The sequence below is a fragment of the Enoplosus armatus genome, chromosome 18 (genome assembly GCF_043641665.1).
Source record: "Enoplosus armatus isolate fEnoArm2 chromosome 18, fEnoArm2.hap1, whole genome shotgun sequence".
In the NCBI taxonomy this organism is placed as follows: domain Eukaryota; kingdom Metazoa; phylum Chordata; class Actinopteri; order Centrarchiformes; family Enoplosidae; genus Enoplosus; species Enoplosus armatus.
This window is the reverse complement of record NC_092197.1, coordinates 6,447,975-6,465,964: the sequence shown is the minus strand read 5'-3', so window position 1 is coordinate 6,465,964 and position 17,990 is coordinate 6,447,975. Positions and strand designations below refer to the sequence as shown.

The window sequence follows — 17,990 nt, the reverse complement described above, 5'->3', positions numbered from 1 at the left end:
GCTCTTTAGTTTAGCAATGTTATCTCCATGCATATGCATCTCCATCTTTCCTCCATAGCATGAGTAAGTGTTGATGCCATTTATCAATTTTTTCAAACATAAAATCAACTTGTGATGACGTGTTGAAGGTGGCCCTGCTAGCATGTTTTTTTTCTTTGTTTTTTCATTGGCCAGATTTTTATGACATTTTGTACGGACATTTGTGGTCCCGAGAGGATGGTTTCCAATGTTTCCAATCTATCCTAAGTCTAGCCTAATCTGCGGGATATGTTCAGGGCTGTAGTTGTTATTAAGGACACTGAGGTCATGTCCTCAGTATTTTTTCAGGGAATTTGCCAGCTCTTGTTCACATGAGTGGAACTGGTTACTGGCTGGTGTTTGCTCCTCCAGCAGGACACCTGATTTGTCTTTAGTTATTTAGTTCATTGGGTAGACACTGTGATGAACCACTAACCATTTGGAAAAAAATTAAATCCATGAATTAACACCTTATTAACATTTAAAATTTATAACTCTAGACATGATGACTGATTAGAAAGTGTGAAAGTATTCTTTGATGAATTGCCATCATTTGTAAGGGAGTGTTTCACCAAAGTGAAAGGATAAACACCAGCCAGAGGGATGTTTCTAAGCCTGGAAACCCCAAATTATTTATTAACCATCAATAAAGCCATCAATTAATACGTGTAGTAGTGTTTAGCGGTGTAGTTTCTTGTATTACAAGAGTATTACAGTATTAGTCAGTAGTTTCTTACATAAACATCTAATGGATAACTTTTCCATTTGAGCCATCAGGAGCTTGCTTCGTGTCCACTTTACAAAACCTGGTGGTAAAGGAACTATTCTTTCAGCGCACACACTCGCCGCTGCCTCATGCACCTCGCTGTCTGTGTGGCTTTTTACCTGCTGAGCTGTCGGCTTGTTTTGTTTACCTCCTCCGTCCTGACACGTGGGGACGGGAGGGGGAGGGAGGAGGGGAGGGGTGGACTCGGGAGGAGGGGTGGGGAGGCGGATTAGCGCAGCGTCTGTGCCCAGTGTCCTTTTTAGACAACAACAAACACAAGAGTGATTGAGAGAAAAGCGTCCAGGGAAGAAACCCATTTGCACCTGCTTGTCCTCCTCGGCCAGTGTCAGCATCTCTCTCCCTCTCTCTCTGTCTCTTTGTCTCTCTCTGTCTCTCTCTGTCGCTCTCTCTCTCTCTCTCTCTCTGTCTTTGTCTCTCTCCATCCGGCACCCGGCGGTCAACCATGTCTCTGTCCGGCTCGCAGACACCAGAGGACGGGCTCTACGGTGAGTGATGGTGGAGCATGAACCAGGCCGTTGTGTTTTTTTTTTAGCTGTCATGACATTTATTTATTTGCCTTTACAGCCATGACGTAGCAGATTTTGGCTCACGTGTAGCTATCAAACAGCTAATCGAGATTATTATTATGAAAGCTGGTTTGTGCACATTTAGATTTCACATGCAAATATCAACAAAGTGGGTAAACAGTGTAAGCAATGACCCCCATTCATCAGCTCAGTGTTTCTACAGGTGTGATGTGCAGACAAGATACTAACAGCATGTCAGACTGACAGCAGGTGTGACCCACGGGGAAGAAGGCACTGCCAGTATCATAGCTGGCATTGTTGTTGCCACTGACACCGTCATTGTGTAAACGGATTCCCTGACTGACCTGTTTGTATCTCTGTAAGCCCATTAAGTTGTGGAGATTTCCTGACGCTTATAGCTCCACTGTACTGTGTGCACATTGCTTGGCACATAGGATGCTGGGTAGAACATGTGGAACAATGTTGTGGGGAGCAGGACACTCAGGGACTGTACGAAGATGGTGGTGGGGGTCGAAGCTTGTACCTGACTTTTCCAAAAACACACTGATACAGGTATATATATCTGCAATAAGCTAGTACCGTCTGATATATCGGCCTGGTCAATTTATCTATCTAGTTCTGTTATCAATATTTGCTTTGAATACTCCACTTGACTGGAACCCCCTAATAACTCAGCCCAGATTTCAAGTTGCATATGTCAATGGAACAATAACTTTATATCTATATAACCCAAATTGCATATTAGGGGAATTAGCAATCGCCAAAACTGTTACAAATGTGCTTAGCGTTTACCAAGAATTCCAGCCACAAAGTTTAATCGAATTTCCAGAAAATCTGCAAAAGAAAATGTGAGTGTCTGCCCACTACTGGTAAGCCGTTATTAAGAGTTGGGTGCATTAATTCTCCAGTCGGGTACCATTAAATTATTGAAATATGAAGAGGGCACAATGAGATGATGTGATTTAAAAAAAAAAGTGCCTGTCAAAAAGTTAAATTCTGTTTCCATTGCATTTTGTGGCATTTTGTTCTTTCCAACTCAGCCAAGCGTAAAAACTTTTTTCTTTTTCAGATTTCCACTGTGAAAATTGAAAATATACATAAAAATAGATGGACGGAAACGCACTCATAGTTAGATTGTGCCCTCTTCATATGACAAAATGCACCTTTGTGGTTCATCATGGCGCACAAAAAGTTTTTTTGGTTGTAACTATTTTAATGTCAGTACTCTTCAAGAAAAAGGTGAAATGAAATTCACATCCAAGGCGAGAAAAAAAACAAAAAACCTGTGTAATCTGTGTACAGTCCCTGAACTTGGAGGCAGACATTCATAGCCCGGCAAATCAAAAACGAGCCTGTTGTGCTGCAGTTCATTGAGTCTTTTAGCATCCAGCTCTTGTCCACATTACGTAAAGCTGATTTGGCAGTGGCACAGATGAATGTGTACAGGATTGCACCATAGAAACTGATTTAGTGCTGTAGAATGGCTACAGATAGATAAGTCAGGCAACAAGGCAGTTGTTATGTCATAACTCCCCTCTGAAAAAAAAAATAAAAATAACTAGGGCAATGGCACAGTTTCCCCACTCTGCCCTCCCTCCCTCCCTTCCATCTTCTAGCTATGTGCCCCCTCATGTCTCTACCCCCTCTGCTGTTGTTTGTGTGATTACACAGTGTCATAAACCCAGGTAAAGTGAAGTTAGAGAGATCACATGAGAGGGAAGGATGAGTTGTTGATATTTTGTAAATGCTGCCTGTGTCACAGAGGGATACAGACAGCATGACAAGAGAAACAAGGGGGAGGAAGGGAGAGGGTGAATGGCTAATCTCTAACAGAAATAAGATCTTATGTAAGCAAGCATGCTGTCAGCCTGAGTTAGCCCTGCCCTACTGTTTGGCTGTGGGTGTGTGCACGCCATACACACCAGAGTGCATGTGTAAATCTCTTCCTGCTCATGTACCCAACAAACCTGTGTGTCCATTCATTCATGTGCTGTGTGTGTGTGTGAGCGTGTCCAGAACTCATTGATAGAGAGAAACAAACTTCATTCTTTGGTCATCTAATGTCACATCGGTGGTGCTGCTTATAGGTCACCACATGTCAGTGTACAACAACACACACACCCGTCCACTCACTGTCCACTCCACACCAAAGCTATAACATTTAAGAAGGAAAACAAATTGGCTGATATGGTCAAAATAAGTATCTCAATATTAGAATTGTTCCAACAAAAATATGAATTGTGTGAGTGAAATAAGGTTTCCTACATGCATCATTCTGAGCCTCAGAGTAGGATTGGTGGGTTATTTAGGGACAACAAAAGCTGCAGTGGTCAGTAAATTAAAGAAAAGCTAAAAAAAACAAAACAAGCAAAAGCACCAATAATTTAGACAATATAAAATGAAAATTGACTCAATTAATGTGTTGCATATTATGTAGAAACTGAACTCAAATAGAAAGTAGTAATATGTGTGTGTGTGTGTGTGTGTGTGTGTGTGTGTGTGTGTGTTCAAAGAGAGAATAGACAGAAAATATTAGAGCTGCATGATTCAGAGAAAATTGAATACAGTTTGATTCATTAATAAGAATATGTTTCATATAATACACAGCATTTTGTAAACAAATATGCATGATACAGTACAGCTTATAGTTATTGTAGCACTAATACCTCATCACAGTTTGATTCCCAGTGACAGATCTACTCTCAGCAGAGTGCTGTTGAAAAGTAACTCAATGTAAACGCCCAATTTTAAGGCGATAGATTTGTTTACTTTCCTCATCACGACTCCTTTCTGGCTCATTACAGTCTAACATATGTGTCTGAAGCCCTACCGTTTTCTACCTGATTACAAACTCTGCTGCTTGCATTGTTTCCTCATCAGGCTCCTGGGTCGAGCTGGAGGAGCTGATGGCAGCCGTGAGCCGCAGGGAGAGTCTGGCGGGGCCACAGGACAGCATCTCCTCCGCCCTGCAGGGGGAGCTGGAGAGGATCCTTCTGGAGGCACAGCTCGAGTGTGAGAGGAGTAGAGACAGGTAATGGTGCAGTTTGTTTGTTTGGATTTTCCTTTGTTTTGTTTGGGGGTCTAGGGGTTGAGCTGCACAGCGAGGTGTAAAAACAATTTGCACAGTAATGAGTTTCATTTTGTGCTCAGTGGAACTTTGCTTGTTTTTCACAACGTGTGTTTACTTTCTCTGTGTTTGTTTGTTTTACCAGAAATGTAGAATTATTAAATTGCAATCTGTTCAAATCTTGATAGTAAAACCCACATGTAAATGTCTGTTTTTTTGTCCACAGTCCTCCACAGGTGGGGACTCCACAGTCCACTGGTTCCCCAAGACCCACCAGTGACCAGGACAGTGACTGTGTCACCATACAGGTGTTGATTACTACTTTCCAGCCACTCATTTCCATTTATTTCAGTACAGTTTAGAATCAGCTCACAGAGACATGAAGCCTGTTTGAGATAGGTAATGTATCTCATGGAACAAGGATGTTTGTATTTATATACTCAGGTATTTATTTATTTATTTATGTCAGAATTTAAAATAAAACTGACATCCAAGAGAGAGTCCAACAAGTTGTTTTCTTTTTTATTGAACTGTCTTTGAGCAGTTGCTTCATGCCAAATGGTATGATGTTGTTGAGGTTTACAAGACATATGTTCAAACTCAAGATGTAAGTGGATATCAGGATCAGCTACGTACGTGCTGAGGTTCCTCAGGTTAACGTCACTGTCTCCGTCCTGATTCTCTCCTCTGTGTCTCCTCTTCTTCCTCTTCTCTTTCGACTGTTGCACATCATCTGATCCCTTGTCTATGTTGCAGGAGGAAGGTGAGCGGCGAGGGGACACTGACTGGGTGTGGGATTGGTCCAGTAGACCTGAAAATATGCCACCAAAGTAAGACCAGCTCCTCTAAAGTCATTAATTGCAATGTATTTTATTTTAGTTTATTTTACATTTATTGATTTTTGCTGTGATATTTTATTAATCCCTAAATTTTCAGGGTACTTGTAAGTTCTTGTGAAGCTGTATACGTTTTTAACGCTTTTAAAGGAATAGAACTTTCTTGCCTGGAGTTAGACGAGAAGATCGTGCTGGAGGGGATTATCTTAGTTTAGCGTAAAGACTGAAAGCAGGGGGAAACAACTAGCCTAGCTCACTCTAAAGTTCAAAACTCCTACCAGCCTACCAGCACCTCTAAAGGTCATGACACTTTATATCTAGTTTGTTTAATCCAACACTCACAGAAATATACAACAACAATATACAATATAAAACAACAATTTGTGGTATCATGGGTAAGTTACGTGCTGTAATTATTTCTTGGCGCAGTGAGTCTTGTCATTACCAGAAGAGACACTGGACTTGTTTGTAAAGAAATAGTTACTCTTCGTAACTACCTCTAAACAAATGTATTTATGTTTTAAAGAAAGAAACATTTTGAATTTTTGTTTTACTCACAAAACCCCACAAAACATTGTGTGTCTCTTCAGTTTGACTTTGACTACATGTTCCAATGTCGCATCATAAATTTTGCTTGCGGATTATACCTTTGAGTGTTGAGAAACACATGAATCACCCTCCATTTTTATTTACACTGCCACACTTGACATTTAATCTTCTGCAATACAATAAGTCTGTTTGACAGGTAGTAGCTCTTAATGGTCTCAGGCTCGCAGCGCTTCACTACCTTTCTTGCATTCTCAGTCTTCTCTCTTGTGTTCTCATTATCTCTGTTTATTTTCCCCCTTCCTATCTTCCCTCTCCCTGCATCTCTTATCGCTGGCTCTTCGTCCTTCTCTCTCTCTCTCTCTCTCTGCAGAGAGTTTGTGTTTCAGCACCCGAAGCAGCAGGCCTCCCTCAGCGTTAGGAAGACAGAGGTGATGAAGAGAGGACTCTTCTCCTCTGATCTTCTCCTCATCCTCGGTCCCTCACTTCTGGCTTCACACCTGCTCACACTTGGAGTCGGGTGAGACACTCACGCTACATATGATGGCTACATATGTGATGTTGTGCTAAAAAGCTAAGACTAAAGGTCGAAAGGTTAGTATCTTTCCAAAGGGTTTTAGGATGAGGACTCACCAATGTGTTTGGTAAACGTAGAGATGCTAACATTAGCCTACTCCCTGATAGCATCCCAACTTCCACACAGTAGGGAAATACTACACAGTTGATATGCTATTAGTGAATAAGGCTACATAAGTGATATATTGTGCTAAAAACTGAAGCTAAAGCTGCATGTTCCAGGTTGAAAAGTTAGCATCCTTGCCATTTGATGATCCATTTAGAAGAGGGGAATAAATGCACAGCATTGTTCTTGTATTGCAGTCTTAGTATTATAATACGTGCAATAATTATGTAAGATAAAACTGTTGGTTTTTAAGATGAGGACTCACCAATGTTTTTGGTAAACCCTGTCTCGGCTAATGCGGATAATGCCTGGGGGGGGGGGGGGGGGGGTTGCTGGAGTGTAAATTTCCCTAAATCCAATATAGAGCAGGACAGAAATGTTAATGTTAGCTTACACTCTGATAGTGGGGAAATACTGCACAGTAGATGTGCTATTAGTGAACGAGGCTTTTATTATGTAACCTGTAACTCCACAAACTAATGTAGTTAGTTAAGGAAGTGCTCCTTGGCCTTGGAAGTAATGCTTTCTTTAGGTTGAAAGATAGGTAGGCGGACATATTAAAGATTACGGCTCATGTTAAACACTGTTTAATTTTTTCATTCCTTACACTTTTGCTCTTGTGATTCAATGCTAACAAAGACACCACCCTCTAAACCCTTTGTGTCTAGAGTATAACCCCGTACACACTGCTTAAACATGTTGACAAACCCAAGTTAGTTACAGTTGCTAAGCCATGATTGGACAACTTGTGTTTGGGGGAGGAGTTTAGCAAATGGACAATTAACAATTACTGCTTTCTCTTTTCAGGATCTACATAGGAAAGCGATTGGCCGCTTCCACAACCAGCACACTGTGACGTCGGCTGTGTGTCAGCGCCCCCATTCGCAGTCTGGCCAGTAAGGTCACAGTCCGCCCTCTCCTCCGCACTAATTTGCCTCCTTCCTTCGTCGTCATGGGGCAACCTTAGGACCCTGCCTGTCTGTACCTCTGTCTCTCTGTTCATCTGTACATCTGTCTACCCAGCAGCACTCTGCCAGTCTGTCTCTCTGTCAGTCTGTGCATGTCGTATAAGGCCCGGGGAGCAGATGGATGCCGACCAATGAGTCAGACTGAGGTCACTTTTACTCTCCTGGAGACTAAAGAGTAACACTGATCTCAACCAGCTAAAGCATAATCAGAGAGGGGAGATTGCCCAGATACAAGAGAAAGGAGAGTTTTATCCAGCTAGAACAATAAATCCCTGTGATGGGAGGAGATGAAAACGGTTAGATGGGAACAGTGTGTTCGGAAGAAATGAGAACAGTAATATGTGGTAGCCTTTCGCCCAACCTTTGAAAAAGCAAAATGTCTGTCATTTGTCAAAAGTAATGACCCTCTGTAAGACTGAGCTGCTACAGCAAAAGTGGTTCTTGGGTTTTTTGTTTCGAATGTAGAGAGTTTTAGTTGGCTGAGTGAATTTAGGAGTGGCTCTGGTTGTGCTTTTTGTCCTCGTAAACCAATTAAATATTTGACCTCCGACAAAGACAATCATGATCCCATTAAACTTCACTCCTGAAAACCTCAATGTGCCTCTTGGGTCTTTTCTTCTTCTCTTCCAGCCTCATCCTGGCAGTGTTTAATGTACACATGTTCATCTCGTTTAATAAATGCAGTAAAGTGAGGCATATTTTTCAGCCAGCAAAGCACAAAGATTTGCTGAAGTAGCTTGGGCCAGTAACTTATACTGTATGTGTAAAATAGTTTTGGGTTATGGCTGTCTGGAGATTATTTGTAGGCATTTGTAGAAAGCTAGAAGGAAAGACAACCTACTGTGTTGTTAACAACCTGCAAATGAAACACAGCATCTGGTTGAATTTATTCTCTTTTCCGTATGAGGTAAATCACTGCAAATCACTGTTGATTTGTCCTGATAAGCTCTTTGTGTGTAATTTTTTTTATACCCAATCTCCACCAGTGATGACTCTTCCTCTTGTCTAACCGGCCTCCTGCAAAAATGTTATGACATCACACCAGCCTGTCTCTTTACATCTGCCTTTGTCATTCCTTACCTCACATAAGTGTTGTTTTTTTTTTGACCAGTCAAGAATTTGACATTTTATTGCTTTCCCATAAACCAGAAACCCGTTTCCTCTTAACAACTCATGAAAATAGCTGGCCTGGGTCTTGAATGCAGGGCCTGAGAAGCACACTGAGGCTTTGCTGTGCTGCCTTGAACGTAAACGTGCCCATTTGTTGCCCAGCCTGACCAAGCCCAATGAGTTTATCAGCCATTAGCGGAGTGTTTGATGTGAGGGGTCCTGCTGAGCTTGTTAAGCTACTTCTAGACACACCAAGCTGACGATGCAACAACAAGCCTGTCTTGGCAGAGCAAAAAAGCACCTGGTTTCCATTCACAGACATCCTCACGTAACACACCCACGTGCAAACTATGCCTAGCTACTAGTACATGTTTTGGCATCACTTTTACACAACAAGGAACAAAAAGGAAGTACTTTGTTGGTAGATTAAATGATTACACGTGCTTAGGTACACACTCACTGCAGTGTCGCATTTAAAGTTTCAGTAAAATGGTTGAATGCCAGTGTATCACAATTTCTGTCTTGTTTTCGTAGTTTTCCAATTGGTAATAATAACATGGTACTCAACAAAAAAAATGATATAGGTTTAAAAATACTCCAGATTAGCATAATTTAGAAGCGAATGATGAAATAATTACCCATATTGTCAGTTTTAAACATCCATCATGGTTTACAGATTCTCTTCCTGGTTCAACTTTGACCTACTGTATTTACCGTAGTTTTGTGTGCAGTTTTTCTGTGTTGTGAGAGATTATTACCAGCATTTTAGGTGTGCTCGCTTTCGGTTTTACATCTTCATGAAGGTTTTTAGATCAATTATAATTTCATTCAAAAACAAAAACTCAAAAACAACATGAAAGCTAAACAAAGCATGACACTTTAAAATATACTTTTCTTCAACAACTACAAATCAAACAATCATGTGAAAGACAGATGAGTGGATAAATGAGTCTGATTCACCTTCAGACTCATAATATGCTCCTGATTGTTCTCCACCACCCAAAATGTCTCTTCTTGAAAAGTGGATTTGGCTGTTTGATGTGTTTACTAATACACAGCATCTTCTATTTCAGTAACTTTATGTCTCTGCCAACGTAGCCATTTCTTGGAAGGAAAATAGTAACCGATTTAGAGACTAAACACATTCACTGTCCCACTGAAAATTAGACAAGAAGCAGCAACAAAACAGCTGGGACCATGAAAACATGCAGACCAGCTCACAGAGATTTATTAGAAGGTAAGCTCCTTTATCTCGCCGCCACCTGTAACCATGGTAACCATACACAAAGATGATGACAGCAGTAGACTTGTTGACTAAAACCAACCAAATGTGACTAAAACTAATATATATTTTCAAAATGCTGAGAAAACTAAATCAAAATAATCTGGATTAACTGTTGGCTTGTTTAAAACCCATCCAATTGTTTATTTCATTAACAATTAGCTTCGTCACAGTGTTTCCCAGATCTTTGATGAGTTAAGTTTGATGTATCATAACCGAGAGAAATTCCAGTGAAAGCTATGAAAACAGACCAGAGTGGTCCTTTAAGCTATGGACTTTGGCTTGTGGATTGTCCCAGATTCAACCCCTCGAACCATTTATCCTCAGCTTGGGGCAAACAGGCAGTCACAGGTGGGACAGGCTGTTGTAAATCACAATGTTCTCTCACAGTTATATCCCCTGTAGCTGTGAACCTTAGTGGCTTCTTCATAGCAGGGGACTGCGTTAAGATCTGTCGACCCTGTAATATCCACCTTGAAAAAGGGGGCAAATTACTACAGCGGACAGCCTTAAATGCCACATGTGATTTTTCCGAGTGTAAAAGTGAAATAGCAGAGATACAATACAGTGATAAAAGCTGAGCATTTGATGTTACGAAAGAAAATCTGAATCCTACCCTCGTGATTTGTCTCTCGTAACTGTTGAAGTTAGATGAGGCCGAGGCTGAGACAGAATGTGCTAGAAATCTGTTCATTTCCTGGACTGCACTTTAGAGATCGGACATCTGTCTCTCTGGGAAAAGCATTATCTTCCTGCTCCTATACTGCTAGACAGGAAATACAGAGTACAGTTTCAAAGAGTTTGGATATAACAAAAGAAATTCAGTTAAATTGGCACGGCAGCGGTGCCTTAACATTCAAACAAGGTCATTAATTCGTGCCTCCATCTCAAGTAACTTCACTTTACCACATGTGGCCCGCTTCCCCCTCATGAACCACTTATTATACAGAATAGTAGGTTATAATTCCACATAACACACAACAGAATGACGTACTCCCACTCAAATATCAGACACATGATAACACACGTTTACAAAATCAGCACACTCCTACGCAATACATTCCATCTCCAATGTTTGATTCAATAAATACAGATTTAATGTTTGTAGGGGGAGATCACTGTGTCTCTTCGGATGTAATTTTACATTCAATATGAACAATGAACGCCCTGCCGGAAACATTTTCAGACAGAGATTCTTGCATTTTTCATGCTCTCTGTCACTCTTGAGAACACAGCAGCGATTTGATTGTGTCTGAACAAATGACCCAGTGTCCTCTCCCACTATGTGCTGTTTCCCACCGCGTGGCGGACCTTTCTAGTCCAGACATGCTTGGTCTCAATGTGCCAGAACTATGAAGGATTAATGAGAGCACCTGGAATAAGACTCAATGGAGCACAATGCAGCGCTGTTCGTACTATGTAAACACACCGCTCAACGTAGTGTAGGTGTGTTTTGTCCTCACATCCTGAAGCAATTGTTTGATATGTTTTAAGGGCACGTTAAGCTGAGTAAAATGGGACATACAATTACGTTTTCACATTTAAGTGTATGTGGGTTTATAATACATGCTGAGGAGAGGAAACAAGTCTAAAGCTGCCAGTATGCTTCATCAGAAGTACTTGTTGGGTGATCGAACAGCTTCAGAAGCTGTCAGGGACAGCGTTTTAGCGTGCTACCTTAGCACTAAAGTACAACTGAGGCTGATGGGAATCTCATTAGTTTTGACGGTATTTATAAACTAAAGTATTGGACAAATTGAAATTTGACCTGATGATGGCCCAAGATAAAAAATTAAGGGATCACCAAAGTTATCACAATTCATCCTGAAGGGGACATGAATGTCTGTACCAACTTTAGTGGAAATCCATCCAAAACTTGGCAAGACCATTCACACAAAACCTCATTCTCGAAATAGAGGAAAAGTCAGGGGATCACTAAAGTCAGTAGTATTCATCCTCTGGGGACCATGAATGCCTTTTCACGGTAATCCATCCAGTAGTTGTTGAGATATTTCAGTCTGGACCAAAGTGGTGATCTGACATTGCCGTCCCTGGAGCCATGCTGCCAGCGTGGCTAAAAAAGTAAAAGGAAAGGTCAGCAAAATGGGACAAGGTAACGTTAGGGGTGTTCATGTGAAAAACAGAAAGAGAGAGAGAGAGAGAGAGAGAGAGAGAGAGTCTGTGTCGGTGTTGGGTATCTAAAGTGATGATTTACAGCAGTCTCCATCTACAGTATGTGGTGTGTAGGTGTAGGTGAGACATGCATTGAGATGGAGTGAGTGAGTGTGAACGCATCCAGCTGGTGTGGGTGACTGAAGGAGCAGCTGGAGAGTCTGAGATGGTCTGAGCGTGAACTCACACTTTACACATGGCAAAACCATCAACCACAACTTCTACCGGCGGCTTTGCGGGGGCCCTCATCAAGGACCGTTGCATAATACTGAGAACTTTAGTGAGACACTGAAACCACATTGTTGTTTTAGAAACGATATGTTCCCCCATCACGCTGAGGCTATTCTGAGAATACCTTGGTGCACCTATCATCAATCTTCTAGCGTAATGGCTATGTTTTTCCAAGAAAAAAGGCGTTCAGGTTTATGTTACAGTGTCCACAACTGAGACCATTTTGAGTGATTTTACAGAGAGATGTGAAGGCGGGCAATTCGGTCAGGTAAGTGGAATTCAAAAAATAAAGCAATGGTTTCATCAGCATCCCGTCATTTTTCCAAAGCTGGTTTCTAAGGATTAGAAAAATCCTGTTTTTCAAAGTCTTTTTTATACACACAACCCAGACTAATAGTTAAATTCACAAGCAGCTGTGTATTTATGCATCAATTTGGTTTGAATACCTCAAGGCCAGAGACTCAATTACAATCTACAATTGTAATGAGCAGAGCCATTTCAAAAAAAATTCTGTTCCATATTAGCTCAGAATAAATTTTCTGATTAATTTTGGATCTCTAACATTTGATGTATAATTTGTATTCATGCCCTCTACGCTGTGTTAGACGATTCCAGGAAACTCGACAGCTTTATCCGCCATGACATACCAATTTGGCTCAAGAGTTTGCAGTCTGAATATGCTGCAGGATGTGGGTCCATTTATTAAGCCTCTGCCTTGAGTTCAGAGTTACAGTCTGTCTAATACCAAAAATTCAGGCAATTTAATGCTGTAATTTTGGGTTTGGAGTGAGTCCCCTCTACCAGACAGGGTAGAGGTTTTGATAGATGCTGCAGAATTAATGAGGTGTTGGATCAGACCCCTCTGACTTGCTGACTGGCTGCTGTTACGTAACTTCATCAGGTAAGACAGTGCAGAGCTTGTAAGACATTGCATCCCACAGAGTAACGAGCACTTTAGCACTCAGCGCAGGAGCAAGGAGACTCATGGTCACCACCAGCTGTGGTTTGCTGAGTTGTAAAAGTCTGTGTCCGTTCCTCAAACATAAGGTTACTGATGGAAGTCGTTTTATGAAAGAACGTCTTGTGAAGAGGAATCTTTTTGTGGTGAAGGTAATTATTTTCTTTAATACTGTATTTTCTTTAGCATAACACCCCTTTTTCCCACAACACAGTGAATCTTTTTCAATTCCGCCAGAAAATGTGACATTGACGAGGCAAATGATATATTCATATGCACCATTTGTGTAATATATAGTATATTCATGTGTACCAAGAGAATAAAAACATGTACAATAAGAATAAGTATGAAAAGGCACAATACTTTCTGCACAGCACACCATTGACAAATAAAGAGCTCTGTAAATAATCCTACAATAATGTACAAGAAGAAGAATAACAACCACATGACTTGATTGTAAAACAAATGTGTTCATAATGAGTTAAGGCAAATGTTGAGTTTTAGATGAAGAAACTTGAGGATACACACAAAAGAAACTGGATTTGATGAATACAGTTAATAAAACATTTGTAGGTCAGGCATGTTTTTTCCTTTTTTTTCTTCCTTGGATTAAAGTAAAACATCTTCCTTTGTTTTGCTGTTAATGTGCCACATGCTTCCTATTATGCACCTTTAATCAATCTTGATTCTGACCAGTTTGTCTTGTTTTCTTTTTCGGTTCAAGGCTTTTGAGGATTGCTAATTGTCAGACCTCCCCTGAGAGCACAAATGGCCCGTACTGTCTTTTTATGCTGCATAAAACCGCTGCCTCAGGTCGCTGTGTATTACTCATTGGTAACACAGTACATCTTGTCGTCATTGTGGTAACAGCAATGCTATAATCTTCAGTGTCTACCATCTAACCACGTGAGGGGAAGCTGAGTTACGAGCGTGAGTATCAGGGTCTCAGGATTCGGTCATGTCGGTATCACGAATAAAAATAGTCAGGAGATGGTGTCAGAGACTTTTGGGGTTTGGTTTTATCTCCACGCCAGCGGCAGCGGTCACTGTCTGACCTCATCAACCGCTCCATGATGTGATCCAGCCCAGGTCCTCCAGCAGGCTAATGTGGTCTATTGAGTTCCTGACCGCAGCTGCAGACCATGCATGGAGGTCTGTGGGACTTTCTGTGATCCAGAACCCAAACGCCTGTAAAGGCTACTTCCGAAAACCAATCAGATGGAAGATAAAACTCTGGGTGTCCTGTTGCTGACTGGATGGAGTCCATATCAGTTCACAACAAAAGACCGGAGCAGCGGTATCCAGACTAACCACAAGGAACACCTGTGGTAGACCTTTGGAAACTATGACTCATTTGCTGCTGTTTGTTGCTATAGATACTCGTGTTTATCCTTTTAAGTGGGAACACCAACTTGCAGCCACTGAAACTTGGCTTGTATTGAATTAGTGAAGGATTCAAACATCATTAAGAATTTTTTTTTGTGCTCAATTGAAGTTGCTCACCCATGGAATAAGGCTCGTTTGGCTTAAAAATAAGATGCAACAGGCAAAGAGAAAGGGGAAAAACAAACATCATTAAGACCTGAACCTCCTCATCTCTGCCAAATGTGGCAAGTCGCGTGGTGCCAGACATGCTGACGACCTGGAGGCCATGTGAGCCAGCAGCCTGTCTGAAGCTCTGCTGGCCGGTTAACACGGCTTGTTAAGGCGCAGGCTCCAGAGTGCTCATTTCCTGACTTTGCCCGGGGATGGAGGGGGGAAGCAAGGGCACATTGGGAAAGGTGTCACATCTGATCGCTGGAAGGAGAGTGAAATAATCTCCACGCGTTTCAGACAGAGTGTGAAAAAAACTCAAAGTCTCATTGCTGGAAGTGGGAAAGACATTTTTTCCCCAAGCATGAACTCAAGAGTGTAAAAATATTCTGGGCTCAATTTGAGTTGAAACATGATTTCAGAAGCCAAACATGGGCTCCTAGACTGGAGTCATTTACAGTACATTTGTGTAAGAGCATTTGTGTGTGAATTAGTAGCAGCCTGTAGGAGCCAATGCAAAGAGTTTCCCCAGGTCACTCCTTCTCTGCATGGGGCCGTCTGAGGAAAGTTTTAAAAGCAGGTTCTGGCCCTGATGCTCCTCCCTCAGTAAGACTCCTGCGATCTCCACATTCACACACCAATTCAGACACACACAAAAACTGACGGCAGCTTCTATTAGGCTTAACATGATGGTCTTGTCTCACTTCTGATTCAAAAAGGAGGCAAGGACTCGAACGCACCACTCACAGCAGGCGCAGACATACGGGAAACTGCCACTGTGTCACACACTGATAAGATACTACAGAGAAACTGCTGATCTGGGACCAGTTGGAAAGACAAAATGGGTGTGTGGACAGCCCTGATTCTGGCCTCGCAGCTGCTATTAAAACTGTGCTTACACGTGGAAGCCCAGGCTTTGGGTGAGTGTTATTTGAAGTGTTTTAATTTGCTTTTCGTATCAATTATTTTAAACTTCATTACAGTTTTCATAAAATGTGTCTTATTGATTGCCGATAACCAATTGCAGCAGCTGTGGTTGCTGCCGGGGATGACAAAAATTCAAGAAATGAAAATCATCTTTTTTTAGGTTTTCTGTTTGTTGTTTAAATGTTTATCACACACAACGCACAAAGAAAGATGTCTTTGATTTCATTTGAATGCTGCATTTTTCTGACATCCTGGCTGTGATGTAATCCTCCATTTTCATTACCTGTCAAAAAAGATTTAATGGCTCCACCACTGGGTATTTTAACACACTATGTATGAGTTCAATGCATAATGGATAAAGCAGACACTGTGAAAGAGAATATCATATGCAGACCCAAGGAACACAAAGGATTAGACATGGCGTGTGATACTCACTGAGGTACGAATAAAATGCTAAATATCCACGTCAGTTGTGGAAGAGATGAGGCAGTCGAATACATTTTTTGTGTGTGTTCGTGACAGGAGGTAGATAAAGAATAAAAGTAGACAGAGTTTTAAACCCACCATCTTTCTGCTGAAGTAAAGTCCTGCTTTTCATATCTATCCAGCCAGATTTGCTTGATTACTCCAGCTCAGGAGGCTCAGCTTTCTGGCTCGTATTTATTCAAACAAAGTCCCAGCTAGGTCACACACATGGGAATAATCAGAGACGATCTGGGAGCAATACTGAACTTCAAGTCACACATACTCCTCTCCCTCTCTCTCTCTTTCTGACACACACTCACACAAATTTGTTCAAGGTCACATACAAACCGGAGCTGCTGTCGACATGTAGAAGTATTGGTGTTTATAGTTTATCAGCTTCTTACAAATCACTCTAGTGATTGATGGAATAGCTTTCATGCACCCATTAATCCCTACAATCTTTTGGCAATAGCCTCCTGATGTTATGTATAAAACAAGTCCAAATTAATGGAGTTCATCATCTATCATTTCCCTTGCGAAAGGCTCATTGTCTGCATGACTGGAATTTACTGTGTTCAGTAGGAAAGAGACCAATTTAAAGCTGCGGTAAGTAAGATTTTGGGAGCACAAAACAGCGATTTTATCTCTGTAAAGGGTTATTGATCAATATTAATGCCTCAAGGCGGACTTCACCACTTCACTTTTCTACTCTGGGCCGAAAGACTTCTTGCCTGGGGACAAAGCACATCTTTAAAGTGGCTATAATAGATGTTTTTATTATAACAATATCTCAAACGACAATGTGAAAGGGGTCGTTGATAGTGATGAACCTACAGAGAATTAGCAGCAGCTCCCCTCAGCTTTACTGAGCTTTATAATGAGTTTCAGCTCATTGTTTAGCTGTCCGGCCAACAACTTTACTCAACCAAACAGCAGACAGACACAGTTAACGGCGAGCTGGTGAACATAGTGGAGCATTTAGCAGCTTAAGAGCCAGATATTTCCCTCAGGGGGTGGTGGAGACCAAAAACAGAGCAAAAAGAGAGTGAACATTGGACACAAACATGACTCCAAATTAATGATTGACGTTTGCCATGTCAACTTAAAAGGTGATATGTCAATGTTGTGTTTCAACTAGTTTCCACTGCCCCCAAATGGCTAAAAAAAAATATGTTATTGGAGGTTTAAATGTTTTTGTTTCAAGCAAAAATGAGAGCATAATTTTACTACCATTACACTATTTTACATCATGAAATATAATGGATCTCTGCCTCTATTGGATAGGTTACTCATGGCTGTTGCGAAAATATGACTTCACTGTTTATGTTAATTGCATGCTGATGTTAATGATGTAGTTCCTTCATCATTACTAATGGTTGACTAGGTACCTCTAACCATAACACTACAATAAATCACAGCTTTCAACATGCAAGCCCTCAAATGTGACGTATTTGTTGAGCAGTAAAGTGAAGAATGCTGGCCATTTGTACACTTTATAGTAATCGGTAACTGTGATAGATTTATACACTGGTGTTAAGGAGAGGACAAGACACTGGATTACTTTATGGCTTTCAGCTGAACTGGTTTTATGAAGCTTGAAATCTGAGGTTAATCAGGGGGTGAAATGAGGCACTTTCTCAGGATCTCTGGTGTAAGACGACCCTGACCCCCTCAAAGACCTCTGTCCAGAAGATTTATGAACAGCCAGGACTGTGTGCTTTATGTGCAAGTGTGCGTCTGTTCGTGTCTTTGTAGTGTTACAGCAACTCTAAAAACATCAAGCATGCCCTGAGGCTCATTTTTTCTTTTGTTGTTTTGTTCATTTTTGGACTTTTGTCAATTTAATGCACCAATAAGTCACACTGAATCAAAAAGAGATCT

At 41.2% G+C, this 17,990-nt stretch overlaps 1 protein-coding gene across 1 annotated transcript; it reads left to right on the top strand.

The window, feature by feature from the left end:
• The first annotated feature begins 1,247 nt into the window (after positions 1-1,247).
• LOC139301724 (BCL2/adenovirus E1B 19 kDa protein-interacting protein 3) lies at positions 1,248-7,388 on the top strand. Its single transcript, XM_070925184.1, has 6 exons — positions 1,248-1,290; positions 4,213-4,363; positions 4,626-4,707; positions 5,156-5,229; positions 6,155-6,301; positions 7,271-7,388. The coding sequence occupies exons 1-6, from the start codon at positions 1,248-1,250 to the stop codon at positions 7,317-7,319; spliced, it is 546 nt and encodes a 181-aa protein (XP_070781285.1). The 3' UTR covers positions 7,320-7,388.
• The last annotated feature ends 10,602 nt before the right edge of the window (positions 7,389-17,990 follow it).

Excerpts from the sequence above, each read along its gene's own strand:
- LOC139301724 (XM_070925184.1), top strand. The coding sequence starts at position 1,248 with ATGTCTCTGTCCGGCTCGCAGACACCAGAGGACGGGCTCTACG. Across the intron at positions 4,708-5,155 it reads GTGACTGTGTCACCATACAG|GAGGAAGGTGAGCGGCGAGG; the intron begins GTGTTGATTACT and ends TCTATGTTGCAG. Across the intron at positions 5,230-6,154 it reads CCTGAAAATATGCCACCAAA|AGAGTTTGTGTTTCAGCACC; the intron begins GTAAGACCAGCT and ends CTCTCTCTGCAG.